Source organism: Dipteris shenzhenensis, chromosome 1, assembly GCF_047967505.1.
Source record: "Dipteris shenzhenensis isolate YYH24624 ecotype China chromosome 1, Dip_SZ_1.0, whole genome shotgun sequence".
In the NCBI taxonomy this organism is placed as follows: Eukaryota; Viridiplantae; Streptophyta; class Polypodiopsida; order Gleicheniales; family Dipteridaceae; genus Dipteris; species Dipteris shenzhenensis.
Window position 1 is genome coordinate 60,364,302 of NC_141596.1, and position 21,428 is coordinate 60,385,729.

Genomic DNA, 21,428 nt, shown 5'->3' on the forward strand with positions numbered 1-21,428 from the left:
GGATGACTACCTCAGAGATCTCGAGTTGGCTCGAGAAAGCGTTTGTCCATGGCACCAAAGGCCTCACGCCTTTGCTAAAAGTTTTGAAGAACGGGCAGGACGACCCCGCCTCCCCCTCCAAACCCTCTCAAAAGCGTCAGCGCCTTCATTCCAAAATTGTAGCTTGGCATATTTGGAGAGCCAGGTGTACAGAGCCAATGGAGGGTATTCAGGTTCACCCTTCTCAGGTTATGGCCAGTATTTGGACTAACACAGTACACACTCTGATGGCCATATGGGCGAGTAATCAGGGATCCTCCAGAGCAACTACTGCCAGGAGAGTCACTTTTTTCAGAGTTTGGAGAGGATCTCCTTTCTTCTCTGATTCTCCCTTAGGGTTAAGGTGGCATTTTCAGCCTTTGTCTTGGTTTTTTATTAGCTCATTTTGAGCTGTTTATTTCCTCATGCATTGCATGATGTACTCCCGCACTTGAGCTTGCTCTCCCGGTTTTCATTCATACTTAATGAAGTAATTTTCTTTTTTTAAAAAAAAGAAAACAACCAAGGGTGAGGCTGAAAATGCCATGTCAAACCTGTGGTAGACTCAGAGAAGAAGGGTAAACCCTTCCATTCTCTAAACAATGCAGCCGTTGATTGCAAAAAAGATAGAGCACTATACTGCCTTTATGACTACTACAATCTCTTCCATAAGCTCACCCCCTTCCCCAAACACCAAACACCATATACTCCCTCAACCCTGGAGATCTTCATCCCAGACAAGTTCAAACCAAAACTCATCATCCAAAAGAGGTCTTGCTGATGGCAATAGCAGATTAGATTCAATGCTCTGCACAAATAGACCCAGTTCCCAAGATCAAGTACATGAATATACAGTTTCCTGTTTTAGTATTTATATCCACTCATCAAACTCAATATCTGTACAAAGACTCATCCAAAGAATTTCTCACACCTTGTGCTTCAAAGTTGAGGATTTCTTCAAATTGAAAGTTTCAGCTGAAGCTCACTGTATCATGATTCTACCTCTAAACAAAAATACATTTTTTTATTTTTTTCATTTTCTCCAATATCTCCTCTATTGGTATCCCTCTATCTCTTTCCACAAAAGTATCTATAGAACCAAATCCCACACTCAAATGATTCTGATATAATATCTACACTCTAGTCTCAGAAAAAAACATATTTTGGTATCATATCTATTTCATAAAATAGATTTATCGGCCACTGGTTCCTGGGAAACTCCAATCTTGCAGCTATCTCATCAGTTATTTGTAGGATAAGAATCCACCGTTCCTCTGTAACTTCATTGTATATTACTTCATACTGCACATGTCGTGATACAATGATTGCCTCCACCCTGTGGCTCATCTCAAACACCAAAAACATTCTCTAATAACACCAATATTATCAGTCTTTAAGCTCTTCCCTGGCCTCACACAAGACTGTTCATAGGAACTTAGACATCATCTGTCAGCACAAGTAATCTATCACTTCTCCTCTGAATCCCGGACCATTATCTGAAAATAACTCCAGGGGAATCCCAAATCTGCAGCATATGTGTTCATATATAAAATCAGCAACCCCTTTGCTGTCCACTCTTTTTACTACCTTCACCTCTGCCCATTTTGATAAATACTTCACTGCAATCAACATATAACATTTCCCTCTAGCAGTTCTGGGTAGAGAACTGCATCTATTCCCCATCTTTCAAAAATATCATAAACCAGCATAATATTTCTCGGCTCCATTTTAAGAATTCTTTTTCCCATTCTCTGACATTCATGGCAGGATCTACACCAGTGCTGCACATCCTTCTGTATTGAAGGCCACACATAACCCTCCAGAAGTATTTTCTGTAGTGTAATCTTAAAAGCATAGTGTCCTCCACAAGCTCCTTCATGACTAGATGACAGTATATAATATATTTCTTCTCTCCAGGGCACCCTTCTCAAAATCTGATCAGCCCCTCTCATGTAAACTCATCATCAATCATCATATACTGTCTACTCTTCCGTATGAAGTGATATTTCTGGCTCTTCTTAAGTTCCTGAGGCAGATGTCTAGTAAGTAAGAAATCCACTATCTGAGCCAGGAATTCTCTCCCTTTGTACAGTGGATCTCAAGCTTTGCTATTACTGGATCTTGATCACTCATCTCCTGAGCTAACTCATGTGCCATTTGATTATCCTCCCTTTGCACATGCTGGATATTCCATGCTGTAAATTGTTGAAGCAGTCTTCTTACTTTGGCTAGATACTATCTCAACCTCGGGTTTCTTGCTTGCCAACTTCACAGGACTTGTTTAACAACAAGTAGAGAATCTCCTTTGATCATTATCTTCTGAATTTTCAGCTTAAGTGCAGCCAGTAATCCCTCATATAATGCTGCATACTCCGCCTCATTATTGCTTCCAGCTTCTAGATGAACTCCCTCCTTCTCAATTAGCTTGCTCTCTGAATCAGTAATCACATAGCCTCCTTTAGCTTGATGTAAACTCTTCCTGTATGAGCCATCAAAATGCAAGATAGATGCTCCTGGAATGATAGCATGCTCCTCTTTATCTATCTTCTTCTCCACTTCTTTCACCAAAATGGGGCCCTCTTTGTATGTTAACAGATCTGCCAGTGTGGCTCTGGAAGTGCTCTCCACTAGAAATGAGTAAGTATATTCTTGCAGCTCAACCAACCACTTCATCATACTTCGTGCAAGCATACACCAAGCTTGACAGAATCAGTTCTACCTCTGTGTACCTCCTCTCTGCTTCTGTTTTCACTCTGCTAGCATAATATATAGGCCTCATATAACGGGACTCCTCCCCTTTCTGCAATAAGATGGCTCCCACAGCATCTGGTCCAAATGAAGGGTTCACATAAAAGGTCTGAGAGAAATCTGGAGCTTTCACACAAGCAATCTCTCCCAACACTTCCTTCACTCTATTGAACACTGCTTCACAATCCTCACTCCACTGCAGAGGTTCTTCTTTCATAGCTTGTTGCAAAGGATACAACAACTGAGAGACTAAATGTATAAATCTTGTCATATACTTCACTTTCTACACAAAAGTCTGCAACTGTTTAGATGTAGAGGGAGCTAGAAGCAAGATAAGGGCTTTCACCTTCTCTGGATCAGGCTCAATGCCATTTTGAGATACTATATGTCCCAATAACTTCACTTTGGAGCATCCCAAATGACACTTCCGTGGATTGAATTGTCCTCCTGCTTCATCCATTCTGTGGAACACTTGATCAGACCAAATGGCACTACTTTGTAACAAAAGCAACCCCAGGGTGTGATGAATGTAGTTTTGATTTGATCTTCCTCTGTAATTGAAATCAAAAAGTATCCAGAATATCCATCACACACACTGTATTTCTCATACCCGGCAACTCTATCCAATATATCATCAATAAAAGGAAGAGGATAATGATTGCTCTTTATTACCGCATTGAGAGGTTTGTAATCAATGCATACTCTCCATCCTCTTGTATGCTTAGGAATGATTACCACTGGACTACCCCAATCTGAATGTTCCACTGGATATATCAGCCCAGCCTTGAGCAACTTATTTAACTCCTCTCTCAACACAGGCAAAAGCTCTTTGTGTGTCCTCCTCAACTTCTGAAAAACAGGCCTGCTGCCTTCTTTTAGCTCAATGTGCATTGGCTCACATCTGAAACCCCTGATCTCTTCATGTGAGGTAATAAACAGCTTTGGATATTGATGAATGACCTTCATATACTCTTCCTTCTCCACTTCTTTCAGACTAGAATTCAGCATGGACAGCAATATCTCTTCTCTCTCTGTCTGGGAAGGTGAGGGTTGCATCAAGTTATCCATATCTTCAAGCTTACTCTCCTCCTTAGCTTCTTGTATCTTTGCTGCCTACAATTCATATGCATAAGACTCCTTCAACAGAAATGATACTTGCCCCTCCTCTTCAGATGTAGTACTTTCTTCTTCTATCTCACTGTCGAACTCCTCTTTCATTCTTGTTTCTTCTGGTTCTTATTCTATTTCCCGTTTGCTGCTCATATCAAATTTCTTAGCCTTCTTATTATGCACTGTAATTGTACCCATCTTCCAGTTTTGTATTGCTCCCACCTGTGTGAGCCAAGGTCTGCCCAAAATCAGCGGATATGCTCCTAAACCAACATGTATAATGTGGCAATTAATGCAACATGATACTCCAAAATCATCCACTACTACTCCTGTGCATATACCCAAACACTTCACCTTCGCATGGTTTGCCAATTGGAGCCTAAAATCTGAATGTGCATTCAATTTTAGCCCCAACCTCTCCATACATGCCTGAGTCATGACACTTATCTATGCACCGCCATCAACATATGCCTCTCCAACACTCATACCTCCACACCATGCATCCACTGTAGGGCATAAATCTGGAAGATCTTCTACAAACATCATCTCCATCTCTCCTCTTTTAGGTTCCTGCTCATTACTTTTCCTGGGATTAGCCAACTTCTTCCATTCTCTCTTGAGCTTCGGGCACAAACCAAGCAACTGTGCAAAAGTTATATTGGCTGTCCTTCCTTTCAAATCATTGATCAGTGTGTATTCCTCCTGTCCTTGACCAATATGCAAATCTGAAGTTTTATAATGTTTCCTGGGCCTCCGACTCTTCTTTTTAGGAGATTGAGAGCTGAGATCAAACTCCACATGCTTCCCTTTTTTTGCAGAAGGTCCATTTTCTCCTATTGCACTCCTTGTTCTCTTTGCCACTGGCATGATCTCCGGAATAGTCTCCACTCTAATCAGGCTGATTGCCTTTCCTTTTCCCTTATCTTCCCATTTGACTCCACTGGTACAGGGCTGATTCAAATCCTTCACTTCCACATTAAAGTCTCCTGACCTGTCATTTGTCTTCTGCATTACAGGATAAACTTCTCTACCTACTCTTGCTGGTTTATCACAGTGAGGGCTGATATGTCCCCCCACTCTCCACAGTTCCAGCACTTCACATTGCTCATGTATCCCCGTCCTCTACCTACTCCAGCTGAATTTCCTTCACTCCCAGCCTGTACATCTCTTCTGTTATTTTGCACACCTCGGCCTCTTCCTCTTCCTCTTCTTGCAGTCTCCATCCAATTCAGGCTGAGTGACTTCATAAGCTCTATAGCATCATGCAAGTCCTTCTTCAAGGAGTCATCCTGCATAGGGACAGACACTGGCTCTCTGTCTGCATAAGCCTTTATTACTTCTGGACTTCCAATCAGATTTTTTGGCTCTTCTTGCATGCCTAGCTGCCTCAGTCTCTGGACTTTCCATTCTATCTTCTTGGCCACTCTGACAGCATCCTCAAAGCTATCCAGATTCTTCAGCTCTACTTTCAATCTGAGTGTAGGCTTCAGACCAGCTATGAAACGATCACGCTTGATCATTTGAGGCGGTACCTCTAGAACAAGAGCTTCACACCATAAACTCCATAACCTCCCAAACCGGATCAGATACTGATTCACATCTTGCTCTTCCTCCTGTCTCACTTTGCATAGCTCTTTCCAAACTTCATTAGGGCTCTTGGCTTGTGCAAACCGTGCAAGGAAAGCTGCTCTCACACTGTATACTTCGGATTTTGCTGCTGAGGATGAGCATTCCTTAAGGTAGCAACTTGAGTCTACAGCCATGCTTTTGCATCTCCCTGCAAGCAATAATTTAGGATCTGAAACAAAATCTCAAGGGTTGCCCTATCTTTCATAAGTGCTGTAAACTCCATCTTTTCCAGAAATCTTACTGCATTCTCATATGGCACTCCCCAGTACTCTGGGAAGTCCTGTGCCATCCTCACAATCCTTTAATTACCACACTCTGGCCTATCTCAACCACAACAAAACTGGTAAGCAACAGCAAACACACTACTGAAGAAGCTCACTTTGCATCCGAAGAGCATTCTTTTTCCAGCGGGCAAGCACTTTCAGAGCTCTCTGCACTCTGGCACGGAGTCGGATCACACGTAGCTGGACTTCAATGCATCTGTCCTTCCTGTGACCACACTCTCCACACCATTCACACTGTATCACTCTCATATGTGGATTTCTCCCCATTGCTTGCAACACAACTCAGATCATTTGCTCTTCCAGTCTTGTAAACCGGAGTTTGATCCTCTATGGAGGCACCAAAAAGATGATTGCAAAAAAGATAGAGCACTTTACTGCCTTTATAACTACTGCAATCTCTTTCATAAGCTCACCCCCTTCCCCAAACACCAGACACCATATACTCCCTTAACCCTGGAGATCTTCATCCCAGATAAGTTTAAAGCAAAACACATCTTACAAAAGAGGTCCTGCTGATGGCAATGGCAGATTAGATTCAATGCTCTGCACAGACAGACCCAATTCCCAAGATCAAGTACATGAATATACAGTTTCCTATTTTTAGTATATATATCCACTCATCGGACTTAATATCTGTACAAAGACTCATCCAGAGAATTTCTTCTGGGAGGTCTTTCATTGCTAGTAACACAACACCCTGCCACTCTTCATCATTTACATACAACAGTAGGTGCCACACACCTCGTGCTCAAAAGTTGAGAATTTCTTCAAATTGAAAGTTCCAGCTAAAGCTCACTGTATCATACTGTGATTCTACCTCTAAACAAAAATATATTTTTTTATTTTTTTCATTTTTCCCAGTATCTCCCCTACTGGTATCCCTCTATCTCTTTCCACAAAAGTATCTATAGAACCAAATCCCATACTTAAATGTTTCTGATATAATATCTACACTCTAGTCTCAGAAAAAAACATATTCTGGTATCATATTTATTTCATAAAATAGATTTCTCGGCCACTGGTTCCTGGGAAACTCCAATCCTACAGCTATCTCATCAGTTATTTGTAGGATAAGAATCCACCGCTCCTCTGTAACTTCATTGTATATTACTTCATACTGCACATGTCATGATACAATGATTGCCTCCACCCTGTGGCTCATCTCAAACACCAAAAACATTCTCTAATAACACCAATATTATCAGTCTTTAAGCTCTCTTCCTTGGTCTCACACAAGACTGTTCATAGGAACTTAGACATCATCTGTTAGCAAACCATTGACTTCAAGAATTATCACAAGCTCAATGCAAGAGCAAGACCCTATCTAACTTCTCAGCACGACCAATCACCGATATCTTGTGGGAGAAACCCACACTAGTACACTGTAAATATATAGGATCTGGCCAATGCTAACACATGCTCATCAACGAAACTTCCTTCAAAGGAGTTATCTATCTTTGTCACCATTTGCTTTAGAATTGTGCCTCAAACTATACACCAAAGTCACAAGGTGCTAGCTATGACCAGCAAGCAACCCATTCCTTCAACCAAGCCTGAGATTTCTTACCTACTGTCTTTTACACTATGATAACCATGCACTTATTTCTCGCCTCCGTCAGCTTTTGCCTTGCATGACAATCATGGTTCCCGGTTCCTTTCCTGCTCACAGAGCACTCAAAGCTCATGAACTTCCAGCTTCCATCATCCGTCATCTCCAGCCCTTATAGAAGCGTCGCCTCTAAAGAGCTCTCTCCCTCGTAGTCCTCCTGCTTACCTAGCTCCCTTCCAAAAACTCCAGCCAGCCCGTGATCAGTTTTCTGCATCCTCCTGGAAGCCCACATCCCCCTGTGCATACACGATACCTTCCTTCATGTCTTGGGGCTCACAACCACAGCAACCATCTCTTCTTCAAGCTCGGTTCCCTTTACGTGAAGACAACCATCAACTCTTCCTTCATCATCACGTAGCTCCCTCTCCCGTTGTCTGAGATCCTTCCTAGCCACCCCAAAGTCACCCTCCACTAAGTCCAATCACCGTATTTTCTTGCACGATCCTGGACCTCCAACTGCTCTTCATTGCGCCTCTCCCGTCACCAGCTCTCCTTCAACCACACTATCGACACCCAGCCCAATACTCAGAAATCAGGACCTCTGTAAGCGCCAGCTGCTCCTCTATATCTTCATCCCCGAGCACCTAGGATACCTTCTGCACCAAGGCATACCATCAGAAACCACCCCTCCGATTACAGTTCTCCTCCTCACAGCGCTCCCTTACCAAAAGTCTGCAAGCCCTCCCACGATCAGATTCCCTTCCTCTGGCGTCACTTGATCCTTCCACAGTCACAATGGCCTCCTCCCTTCTTCCTTGTCCGTCGTCTTCCTCCTCTCCCTTCTTGCAGTCGTCACGATCTCCCCAGCAAGCATGCCCCCGGCGGTCTCTCGTCCCTCGCCGTCTTTCTTCCCACCTTCCAAAGTAGTGGCGTCCCCCACAAGTCCCTAAGCTCTCCCAAAATAACAGTCGAGCTCTCCTGCCGGTCGGATCTGTGCTTGCCACAGCCACCATCCTCACGTAATCCTCACGTACGTGATTCCAAAAGCTCCTCTTTCTTTTTTCACGTAGCATGCATGGTTTATCTTCTTTCTTTTTTTTTAAACACATCATCCCATGCTTTTTAACCCCTCTCAAAGGTTTTCTTAAATCTTAGGTCCATTAATCCCAAACCTTAAGCTTTAAGCACATCCTCATTCACGACCTTCAAGCAAAACCTTGGGTGCTTGATTACCGCATATGACCACACATTCATGAAGCCCACAACCATGATATAATTGCTCGCCGGATTTACAAATTAGGAACCACTCATGGCAAGATAAACATAACTCAGGACAATAATGAAAGACGTGTCATCCCACACCAAGTGCTTTGGAGTGCATGATGCACCCACACTGCTCTGTCATCATATCCTGAGAGTCCCTGCAAAGTATCTACCTTCTCAAAAAAATATCTACACTAGTGTAGAGTCTTTTATGAGAGTGTCCATAGCTCAAAGCCACCATCAACCAGCTATGTACATAGCTATGCACCTACCCATCAGCATCCAACAAGCGGAAAACATATTTACATTTTTATCCACAAACCATCTTTGTAGAGGCTGCACGAGAAGACCCCTGCACGCTCGCCTAGACGGCCATCAAAGTATGTATAATGTTAGTCCATATATTGGCCAACGTGAGAGAGAGATGAACTTGGGATACGTCCAATGCCTCTGTACATCTGGCTCTCCAAATATGCCATGCTGCAATAGTTGTCAATATCTCCCATGAAGTTTCCACAAAGGCATGCACAGCTCTAAATGGTGAGATAAGATCTTCATCTAGAAAGCATAACTCCACTAACTCGAATCGATAAAGCCCAAGAGGAGTCATGTCTCTCATAAAAGACTTGAGGCCCTAAAAGAGAGAGCCAAGCAATGGAGCCCCAGGTCATGAAGAAGGGGAACAGACAAAAGCACTGAGGTTCTCGATTTGTTTTTTTTTTTAATAAAGAAAATTACTTCATTTAGAATGAATGAAAACCGCGAGAGCAAGCTCAAATTCGGGAGTACATCATGCAATGCATGAGGAAAAAACAGCTCAAAGTGAGCTAATAAAGAACCAAGGCGGAGGCTGGAAATGCCATCTCAACCCTGAAGGAAACTCAGAGAAGAAAGGAGATCCCCTCCAAACTCTGACGAGGTTCTCGATTTGGGTGAGGAGACCCTTACAAAGGCTTTAGTGGGACCTGTGAGAGTGGTTTTGGAGAGACCCTTTCCTCCAGGATGCCCCCAATATTAACTTTTTTCAGCAATTTAGTGAGATTAGGTAGCAGGATACAGATGACGAGGATCGATGGCAATAGTAGAGCATAGGCATAGATAGGGACTATCTTAGAGATTTCTTGAGGATTTTTGGCACATGCTTTGGGATAGTTACAAGCAAAGGAAGATCTCCAACTTCCTTTGGCTATTGGCACACATAGCCCTTGCAATGGGGTTCTTGGTTTCAGTTTGGTCGTATTCTAGTTACATGCTCATGATATGGTTTCGTAGAGGAGTCTCAGAAGCACTGCATTTGGGATTACCTGGAGGAGAGCTTTCAAGTTTGTTCTTTGATAGGAATAAGGATGCAATGGTGGTGACGTAGGAAGTGGTAGCCTGGTTTACAAACAGAGGACTTGCTTGTGGTTACGAGGACATTCAAGGGAGCTTGTCCTTTAGATTGGCAAGCAGGAGTTGACCTACTCAGGATTTCATAGAGAGGTTGTGGACACTTGGATAGTGCCATAGATGGGAGCTGATAGTGAGTATCATTTCCTGGTACATATGGACAGCTAGGTGCAGGCAGGCCGTAGAGCAGAAAATCACATTAGCCTCTGAGACACTAACCAGCATTTGGTTGGATATCATTCATACTCTCAGAGGCAGATGGGTTAGACTCGAGGGAGACTTGGATTGCGCTAGGCATAGGAGGGAGGCTTTCATCAGTAACTGGGATCTAGGTCCTTTCCTTCATTTCACAGATGGTGTATAATATGGCATTATAAACCATCGGAGTGGCTATTTGTTCAGCCCTTTGTACGAGGTAATTGAAAGATCAAAGTGGTAGGGAGAGAAGCAAGCTAACACTAAGAATAGAAAGGAAAGATATCAAGCATAATGGAAATGAAATGAAAAGAAAATGAAAGCAATGGACAAGTACTCACATGATACCAAAGAGCTTGATGTTGACTGATATGATAGACAATAGACAAGTACAACACTATATAGTGTGCCACTAGACTCTAGAAAGTCACAATGTCTATGGGATATCTCCCAATATGACACGTGGCATGTCTAGGACTCACTAGACTATAAAACCACACCTAGACCACCTAGAACACTCATTTTAGACTCACTTTGGCTTCATATTCCAACACCCCCCCATGAAGGCAAGGTGAGAGACTATTGGAATGGAACCAAGAATAGAACATGACAATGACAGTCATCAAACTATGCACCCTATGTAACTCAGGGGCTAAAGTCTGAGCGTGTTCAGAGATTGATCCAAGAACTCTCATGGCTTGAGACTCAACATGCTCAGAGACTTATGCTATAGCATGGCTACATGACCAGCTTATAGGTCTAGGAATACACCAACATCCTGAAACTCGGCCAGGCTTGATAACGAGACCTATCAAAGCCAATACATATGGCTCCCAAAGTACATCCCCCCTTGGCTTCATAATAGGACATGTTAGGAAGCCACACACCAAAATAGGAAAACCAATACATCTTTTTATCAGGACTATCCAAGGCAGAGGACCTTTAGACTTAATGAAAACGAAACACTCAATACATATCATTTTAGGGGGACTACCCAGGGCAGAGGACCCCAAAATACATCAAGTTATAGGAATAATAGATCAGAAACAAAAGTCCCTATCATCAGGTACATAGACCTCTGAATAGAGAGAGAGATCTCTGATGTCGGCAGTAAGAGCATGAGTCGGTGTTGAAGCATCATCTTCTTCTTCGTCTTCACTTGTTGCAGCCCCAACCAAGTTGACATGATCCTTATGTTGGTTCTTGGCAAGCTTTTGGAAGCAGCGATCCTCGGTGTGACCAAGCTTCCCACAGTGATTGCATTTGAAAGGCTTGAATTTGCCTTTGCCTTTGCCCTTGGAGTACAGTACAGTGGAGTTCGGAGTGTCTGCATACCGTCTGTCATGATCAATAAGCATAGCAACCATATCATGATAACCCATTTGTGTCACACGCAATGTTGGTATGATTTCCCGGTACTTAGAATTTTCCTCAATGCTCGAGAGGAGCACAGCAACTTGATCATCTTCCCCTACAGGGGCCACCAGACTAGCAAGTTGAGTGACAAGGGATTCCATATGATTCAAGTGAGCAAGAAGAGAGTGTTCATGCTTCATTTGCAGCTTGAAGAATTCTTGTCTGAGGAATACCTTTGAATTGATGATTTTGTTGCCGAACAATTCTTCAAACTTATCCCATAAGTCGTGTGCAGTGTAATCAAAATCGAAATGATGAATAACGTCATCACCCAATCCCAAACCAATGAGAGAAAGAGCTTTGTCATTCAGATTCTCCCATTGTGCAATTTTCTTTTCATCTGATGGTGGCTTTTTCTCCTTGCCATGCACAACATTCCACACTCCATCTTTCATGAGTACAAGACGCATCTTTGTTTGCCATGTAGGAAAATTCTTACCATTAAACTTCTCGAACAAAATAATAGTTGATTTAGAAGACTCCATGGCTGGAAAAGAGTAGAAATGTAAGTGTAAATATAGAAAGATCACCTTGATAAGTTCTTCATGAGCTGGAGCAAGTCTGGAACTTCTTCACGGCAGACAGAATTAGAAGGACAGCAGCTCCAAGAGAATGATGGGCAGAACACGGGCACCAACTTGCGGACAGCAGTTTCAAGAAAATGTCGGGCAGAAGGAGCAAATAGCAGGCTGGAGTAGAGGTCAACGATGAAGAGGATGGGCAGCTCCACATTGAGCTGGCTGCATCATGCTTGGCCTGTCAAATCATTGAGCTCCAAACAAAATTCGCGCGCAAAAACAAATTTCGTCACTTCTTGCAAGGGCTGTATCTTTTCACAGAAAACTCGGATTGCAATGATGTAAAAACGAAATTTGTAGTACTCAAGGTCCTCTACAACTTTGTTGAAGACACACAAAGCCGTGATTCTGCTTTTAGATCCGGATAGAAGCAGAACATCATCTACAGGTCACAGAAAGATGTAGTTGAAGGAAGAAGAAGAGAGGTGGCAGATCATGGCGTGGAGAAGAGAGCTCAAGAAAGGAGAGAAGAGGGCAGTCTTCCAAGGAGGAGGAGGTAGAGTAGCTTCATTGGCCCCCCTCACCTCAACCTCTTGGAAGGGAAAGGGAAAGGGAAAGAGAGAGCAGGGCTAGGAACATGGCTGTGATACCACATGAAAGATCATAGTGGTAGGGAGAGAAACAAGCTAATACTAGGAATGGAAAGGAAAGATAACAAGCATAATGAAAATGAAATCAAAAGAAAATGAAAGCAATGGACAAGTACTTGAAGAGATCTAGTAGCTAGCTAGGAACGGAATGGAAATGTGGAAAGCATAATGAAAAGCAAAATGGAAAGGAAAATGAAAGAACAAGTGCTAGGCAATGATAACCAAAATACTCACATGTAGATAGCTTGATGTTGACTGATATTATAAGACTCAAGACAAGTACAACACTATATAGTGTGACACTAGACTCTAGAAAGCCATAGTGTATATGGGATAACTCCCAATATGACACGTGGCATGTCTAGGACTCACTAGACTATAAAACACCCCCTAGACACCTAGTACACTCATTTTTGACTCACTTTGGCTTCATATTTCAACACCTCCCCATGAAGGCAAGGTCAGAGACTAGTGGAATGGAACCAAGAACAGAACATGACAATGATGGTCATCAGAACTATGCATGCCGGTCTAGAACTAGACATGGTTCCCACACAATCTCAAAGGCAAGTGAGCATGGCTCAGAGGCTAGTGAGCATAACATAGAAATCTCATCTAGCATGGCTCAGAGGCTCATCATCCATGGATGCATGAACAACTCAGAGGTCTAGGAGACCAATGCACCAACATCTTGGAACTCTCAAGCCTAGGCTTGATAAACAAATAGACCTATCAAAGCCAATACATATGGCTCCCACAGTACATCCCCCCTTGGCTTCATAACAGGACATGTTAGGAAGCCACACATCAAAATAATAGGAAAACCAATACATCTTTTTAGGAGGACTATCCAAGGCAAAGGACCTTTAGACTCAATTGTTACATTAACTGTAATACCGTGACATCGGTATAACGGGGAAACCATGAGGGCTTGACAATACTTATCCGTGTGGCTAATGAGGGCTAGGGTCTAGGGGGAAATCCTAGGCCTAGGCAATTAATGGAAGGGTGCATTAGTGAACCTAAAGAGGGGTTTAATGGTAAGGTCCACTTGGACGCATGGCACCATGAGGGTTGGCCACTTGGGAGGTATTGAGCAAGGGGGAGGATTCTAGAAAGAGAGCTCCACATGGTAAGTAAGGGGAGCTGACTGGAATTCGCGGTTGGGTGGAAAATGAAGAAAGCCCTCGAGGATTGGGGTTCTACAACATTGGTATCAGAGCCGGTCATGATGGAGGGATGGAGGAGACGAGATTTAACGCCAGGAGCATCAGGAAGGACTTCAATGCTCAATTGAAGTCGTGCGGCCCACAATAGACTTGAAGTAGCAAGAGTCCGGAACGATGGCCCGGTAGTAATTAAGTGGCGTAACAAAGGCCTGCAACGATAGGCTTTGGAGAACCATGCGCAACTGTGTTTAGCAGCAAGATTACAGGAGTGCCGCCAGCCCCTTATGCGTAGCAGCTGTCGTCCTACGCAATCATCTTTCCTTTGAAACAAATGGAGTACCCAGGCACTACGTGATTCCTATCGCCGTGAAGGAGCCGTGATCGCCGTGAAGGAGTTGTGACTAACGTGCGACCGTCATCACGAGAGCAGGAACTGCAGGATTGTGGCCAGCACCTTGCCATACTCCTTCTTGACTTTGAGAAGGCGTACGACAGGGTAGACTGGTCCTTCTTGGAAGGTACACTCTCTTGGTTCGGTTTCCCGGACGAGTGGATCAGAGGTATTGCTAGCCTCTACAGGTCAGCCTCCAGCCGGGTTATCATCAACGGCAGGATGGGGGAGAGATTCACCCTCGAGCACTCGGTGCATCAGGGCTGCCCGCTTGCGCCCTACCTCTTCGGAGGCCATGACCCACTTCCTACGAGCCCGTACCACTGGTCTTCGCGGGATGCGTCTCCCTATTCAAGACGATGCAGAACTTCTGGACTCCGAGTATGCAGACGACACAGCCCTATATGTGCAGGATGATATCGAGTCACTGGAGCGAGTGAGACTATCCTTAGAGGTTTTTTTTTTTTCATGAAAAAGACTTCTATTAAGTAAGAACAAAAACCCGCGAGAGCAAGCTCAAAGCGGAATACATCATGAAATCATGAGGATAATAAAAAACCCCCTCAGAGTGAGGTGGAAAGAAACCAAGGCTGAGGCTGAAAGTGCCATCTCAACCCTGTAGTAGATTCAGAGAAGAAAGGAGAATCCTTCCATTCCCTGAAGAAAGAAGCCCTCCTAGCTGAGGCTGCACGGGAGTCCCCCTGCATGCCCGTCCATACGGCCATCAGAGTGTGTACGATGTCTGTCCAGATACTAGCCAATGTGTGCGAGGGATGAACCTGAGTACCCTCCATAGCCTCTGTGCATCTGGATCTCCAGATATGCCAGGCTGCTATGCTCGCTATAATCTCCCAAGAAGTATCCACAGAGGCATGTACAGCTGTAAAAGGACGGTGTGTAACCACATCCAACGAGCAGAGCTCAACCCGATGATGTCGAACTGAAATGGCCCAGGAGGAGTCAAGTCCCTCATAGAAAACCTGAGGTCCTGTAAGACAGTTGGTTTTCTTATGGATCCGGGAGCCAGCTCACAGTGGGGTATTTTCCTGGGGTTTTGCTGGATCCCTAGAGGACAGATGACATGTTACCTGGGATTCCAGGTAGGCCTGGACATCACGCCGGCTCAGCAGTTCTTACCGGTCCTAGCCTCCATACGACGGAAGCTAGCCTTCTGGAGCACGGCTCAGCTATCCTTGGCAGGCAGGGCCCTTGTGGTCAACCAAGTCCTTCTTGCCACCGCTTGGTATGTGGCCTCTTGCTGGTGTTTCTCGAGATCATGTGTAGCCCAACTGAGGAGACTGGTGCGGAACTTCCTTTGGTCTGGCTCAGATGGTTCCGGCACCACCAGAGCCCGGGTCGCCTGGGAGACGGTCATTCTCCCCCAGACAGAGGGCAGCCTTGGCATCATAGATCCAGAACTGTAGAGTCAGGCACTACTTGGCAAGTTAGTCATCCGCAGTCTGACCCCAAGAGGGCAGATGTGGAAACTCTTGCTTCAGCATGGTCTCAGCGCGTGTACCCCCCAGAGAGGGGGTGATTGGCAGCCATCTATCCGGTGGATCTTCACTTCTACCCCATTGACTCAGCCCCGTTCCCCCTTCCTCCGTAGCCTCATCTCGGTCTGGAGGAAGTTGCGACACAGCCTCTCCCAGGTTCCCCCTAGCTACCGAGAGGAGATAGACAGACAGCCCCTGATCTGGAGTAGCTAGGTGACAGATGATAGAGGTCGCCAGCTTGGAGAGAGATCCCATATCCCTTGGGCGCTTTGGGCGCGTGGGCCCGCGCGCTCGCTCCGGGTTTGGAGGGACGTCTACAACCAGCTGAGCCCAGGCGAGCTAGCAGCAGCAGTAGGTATGGCATGTGGGATCCAGGCTCAGCGAGCGGAGATCGATGCTGCCATTCCTGCAGGTTGGAGGATTCCCATGGTCACCAGACAGCTCTTCCCGGGAGATGAGAGGTGGCTAGGACAGTTCACACCCCAGGACATTCCTTTGGTGGTTGCAGGCCTTTTCTCGGGCTCCTCGATCCACTTCTTCTCCATCGCCGATGATAGCCGCCTCCAGAGCAGAGAGGCCGTGATCGACCCCCAACTTCCCTGGCAGCACCTTCGCATCGTAGGGCTGCAAAGGAAAACGTGGCATATAGACCCCCTGATTATGCAGGACCAGGACTAGAGACTCTGGATATGGGAGGGCCGTTCCTTGACAGAGGTGGAGTGGGACCCAGGGGAGTGGCGCTGGCCACCATTGGAGACCTCAGAGAACCCTACCCCCTTCTTCTCTTACAGTGCGCGTACTGGTAGGCGCGCTCTTGGGGCTCTCCAGTGCGGGCTACCCACACAGGCACATAGTTGGTATGCCCAAGGGATATCTCTGGTCTTTCTTCGCACATTCTGGAAGACTCTTTGGGCAAGCTGGCGGCCGAGGAAGATCTCTTACTTTCTTTGGATGGTGGCACACAAGGGGCTACCAGTTGGCAGCTGGCTGAGGCAGATGGGGCAGGAGGGGCACTGCCAGATGTGTTTTCAGGAGGAGGAGTCTCTGAAGCACTGGCTTTGGAGCTGCTCGCATGCGTAGACAGTTTGAAAGGGAGTCATGGGGATCTTAGCGAGGGCTGCACCCGAGCTAGGACCGATCACTTGGGGAGCCGTTTGCTGGTGTAGCACCGAGATGGGACATCACTTGGCTTATGAGTTCTCTAGGCAGGATCCAGTCTTCTTCATCACGCAGGCCACCTGGGCATACATGGACAGCTTCCCTTGGCATCTGACAGAGACAGATGCAGGAGCGATGACTCGGCACCCAGTTTGGGAGATCATAGGGAGCATTGCAGGCTGGCATATCTGGACTTCTAGATGCGCGCAGACCGTAGGAGATCAGGCTTCTTCTGCTACCCAGACCCTAGCAGAGCACGATCATTCACACGCTCAAGGGTCAGTGGGATCAGATTCAGGGGGAGTCCCGGGCAGGGAAGGAAAAGAGACGGCGCTTCCTTCGCGACTGGGACCACCGGGAGCTGTTCTTCCAGCACTCTGCTCAGAGTCTTCAATGGCATTACGCCCCCCCACCGTGGCTGTTTGTCCACTCTCCGATGATTATGCCCTGAGAGGCTTGTAATTAGCATTTTGGCTCCTCGGGCTGTATCCATTTTGTGATTGCAGCCCGCTGGCCTTTAGGCCCTCTTGTACTCTCGTTTTCAAGTAATATAACTAGCACTACTTTTTGCGCAAAAAAAAAAAGACCACCTAGAACACTCATTTTAGACTCACTTTGGCTTCATAATCCAACAATAATCCCCTATAGAGCGGCCAGTAGGGGGATTTCCTCGTATTTTTATATTGTATCCTTCATTAGGAGTTTATTTTCCATGGTGTCTATGTCCCTAAGGAGTTTATCAATAGAATGTTCTTTTCTCTTTTAAAAATGAGGACGCTTTTTCTCAGAGATTGGAGAGGCAGTCCTTTCTTCTCTAAGTTTCTTAATGGCATGGCATGGCATGGCACTTTCAGCCAACCTCCGGTTTCTCTTAGAATTCATGCTCTGTATGATGTATTTCCACCTTGAGTGGTTTTCTCTTGGCTGTTTCTTTCATACTTAATAGAAGTCTATTTCACAGGGAAAAGAAAATGCAGTAATTGTGCATAAAGTTTCTGTGTTGAAATGCTTGTCTTTCATTTTTAGAGAATCTTATTGCCTTTAGTCGATATTGAATAATATGGTTTTAGGTTAATATGGTTTTAAGAAATATGGAACTCATCAATGATGAGAAAGCAGCAAAAGTTAATACGTACTCCCAAACTTTTTACTTGCAGGAACTCATCACTGATGAGAAAGCAGCAAAAGTGAATCACTTCAAGCCTATCATGGAGTTTCTTCACTTTGTACTTGTGCGAGATCCAATGAAGAGGCCTACCCTTGATGCAGTTATCTTGCAACTAGAACAGCTGCGAATGAGGTTGAGAAGAGAAGGCATTGGATACTGCTCCTGTACTGATCAGTGTGGCATTAAAAATATCAGGATGTCCCATTGCGGTTTTAATGACTCTGAAATATCTGGCTGTAAAGAAACCTACCAGCAGGACTTGGAAAAAACAGACTGCAGATATTCCAATCCTGATGCTGATAAACATATTTGTGGAGAATTTTTTTCAGACCCCAAGAACTTGGTCCATGCTAAGAGTAGCAACATAATGGATAAGCACTGTAGCAACAATGTACACAATTTGGTTATGGCAGATTCTCCATCACCTTGGTGGATGAATTGCATTAATAGCTTCACTTTTGGTGGTGGATGCTTTCAGAGAAGAGATAAAACATGAGTTTTTATGCCCAATGAACCATATCTAATCACAGTCTCTTTTATCTACTCTGTTGGCAAACATGAATTCCTCATCTTTCAACCGGAAAGTACGTGAACACTAAATTTAGCTCTTCCACATCATATACCATACGATTGTCAAGAAAAAGGACATGGAAATGGTTGCCATCCCTTTGTGGGACAAGAGCAGTCCATGTGTGCCTCACATTTGAAACAGAACAGCTGAAAAGATCAGAACGTTGTGGTCCTATATATCTCCAGGGAGCCCGTTCCCAGCAAATACAGTACAGTTCAAGTGATGGCAGATGTTGGCTCAGGTACCACCAGAAAATTTTACTTTTTCCCTCATAAAACAAAAACAGTTGCTAGGTTACAACTCATATACAGCAATCTGAATCTTCTTTCTCATTAAAGCTGGATTATATGCCATTCAGAATAAGTTGTTCATACAACAATATTTTGATTCGTTTTTCTTAAAGCTGGATTTGTATCCCACTCAGAATAAGTTGTTCATTCGACAATACTTTGATTCGTTTTTCTAGGCTGCAATGTTGCATGGTGCTGCAAAACTCCTATACACGAGGATAAATAAAAGGCATCAATGTTTGGACTCCTCAAATACATTTAAGGTAACCACCAAAGAGTTTCCTATTGATCTACAATTAAAATTTCAACAGTCTTTTCAAAACAATGATCCCATCATGATCTTTATTCCTTATCATTGATTTTATTTTATAACTCCATGAAATGCAAAGGAACTTCAAATACAGCCCTGCCTGCTCATAGCCTAGTATTCTCCTCCCCTCTACTAACCTTTCCTTGACACACCAACCTGCGGTCCCTCTCCTCATCACTGCTGCAAAGAAGTAGCAGCTCTCATCCAGCCCCTCCCCTCCACACTCACCTCATTCTTTTCTTGCTCTCACCCACAATTTCAATTCCACTCAGCCCATTGCACACCCTTGTGGCACGGTAGCCTGCATCTCCAGTCTAATAGCCCAGGTACAGATCTAGTCAATTCTCAGCCTCACCCACAAGCTTGCATCCCAGCCTGCTACTCACTTTTCCCTGCCTGTTCTCAGGCTCCAACCCCCATCTCAGGTCGTCTCCTGCTTCCACTGGTTACATTTTGTATCAACTCAAAGTTGTTATCTGTAACCTGATTATGCAAACATCATGAAAGCAACCAAATCCTTCTGTGTGTCATGATAACTACATATCTTTATCTTTGTACATGAAGGAATTGACATTTTGTTCCTTGTAGCATTCTTTAAATTACACATTGTTATCATGCATTCAATTTGTTTTGTGGTAAGTCCTGAAGTGCTGTCTTGTCTGAGTGATCAAGATGCTGTTGTTCTCTTTTGAATTATATCAAGCTAGTTTCTATTCAATATGAAGCCTGTAAGTTTGAAGCGATATTAAAAGGCATTTGTTCTTTACAACTCAAATGCAAGAGATAAAAGGTTGGGAGAGAGACTAATGTTTGGGATCAGAGACAAGGGCTCTCAACCTAGAGCACGTATGTCATGCAGTTGAATTCCTGTCACTCAAAACGATAGAATGTTTTCAGGCACCAACTTTCATACATGTAGCCTTCGTATGCAATCATGTCAAGAAAGCCTAAAAGTCAATGGCCAGTGGTTGCAGGAACTAGAGAAAAGTTTATTACAGGAGAAAAAAAGATAGCCTTACGGGATGCCAATAATGACAAGGCTCTGAGATTGATAACGTCTGGTAATGAAAAATGTACATGCATTATCTTGATATTACAAAGTCTCCTCAGGGAGCACTATGAGATTCTTTTTTTTTTCATGCAGAAAGGACAGGCTGTATCGACGTAAGCATCTTATCGTCTCAAGATTGAGCTATTGTAGACCACATCAGTACACTCAAATCCACCATGGCTCAACTAGCCAGTCCGAAAGAGCCTTTACATGCAAAGTGATATCGTCGAGCATAGAGGATAGGTCTCCACGTTTGCATCCATGCAGTATGCATCCCTAGAAAAGGACCTTGATGCAGTGACTGCACTTCTACTCAAGGAATCACAAAATATTCTGAAGGTGTTTATCTAGCCAAAAAATGTCAAGCATAAAGGGTACGAAGGGAGATATAAAGGAAGGCCGAGATATTTGGAACTATACAATATTGTGGAATAGCTGAGACTTAGTGCGGAAGTGCTACAATTGATGAGCCATGTAGCACAGATCTAGAATATCAACATGATGCCAGTCTACAGGATCAAGCGTTTGTGGGCCACACTGCAGAAAGTCCATTACTACATATACTAAGCAAAAGTCAGTGCAGAGCAATCGGAATCAACAGGCGTTTGAACAATATTTCGTATATACCCGGCATGGATGAACCTTGCGGAGGAACCCCTGAGTTTTCGGGGCATTGGATTCTCACCAATGTTTGTGTTTCCATCACATTGGAGAACTCATCTTTATCACTTAAAAGAGACCATAAATGACCAATCACTCATTCTGGAAACACAACTAAACATCGTTAACAAGCGGATTAACTTTCGAAGCTGCTGGATGCCCATGCTAGGTTGTTTCAAACCACTGTTTCTCACCCCAATCTGAGAGGGGGGGTGAGGGTTTAATGTCGTATCTACTCGAGGTTGAAAGTAAGTTATCCCGAGTTGGTATTGAGACACTTTAAAAGTTAATAATGTGTGGTGATTGGTCATGCGGAATGGTAAGATTTAATATATCTATATCTCTTGAGTTTGGTAGAGACTCTTATAAGCTGAAAATGGCATGAAGGCATTGTT

At 44.3% G+C, this 21,428-nt stretch overlaps 1 protein-coding gene across 1 annotated transcript in view; it reads left to right on the forward strand.

Moving 5' to 3' along the window:
• Positions 1-21,208, forward strand: part of LOC147906141 (uncharacterized) — a 129,162-nt gene extending 107,954 nt beyond the window's left edge. Inside the window, exons 7-10 of the mRNA XM_087387227.1 lie at positions 18,141-18,963; positions 19,189-19,275; positions 20,297-20,383; positions 20,467-21,208. Coding sequence (XP_087243353.1) covers positions 18,141-18,647 — 507 coding nt within the window. The 3' untranslated portion in view covers positions 18,648-18,963; positions 19,189-19,275; positions 20,297-20,383; positions 20,467-21,208. The remainder of the gene's footprint in view (positions 1-18,140; positions 18,964-19,188; positions 19,276-20,296; positions 20,384-20,466) is intronic.
• Positions 21,209-21,428: the final 220 nt, after the last annotated feature.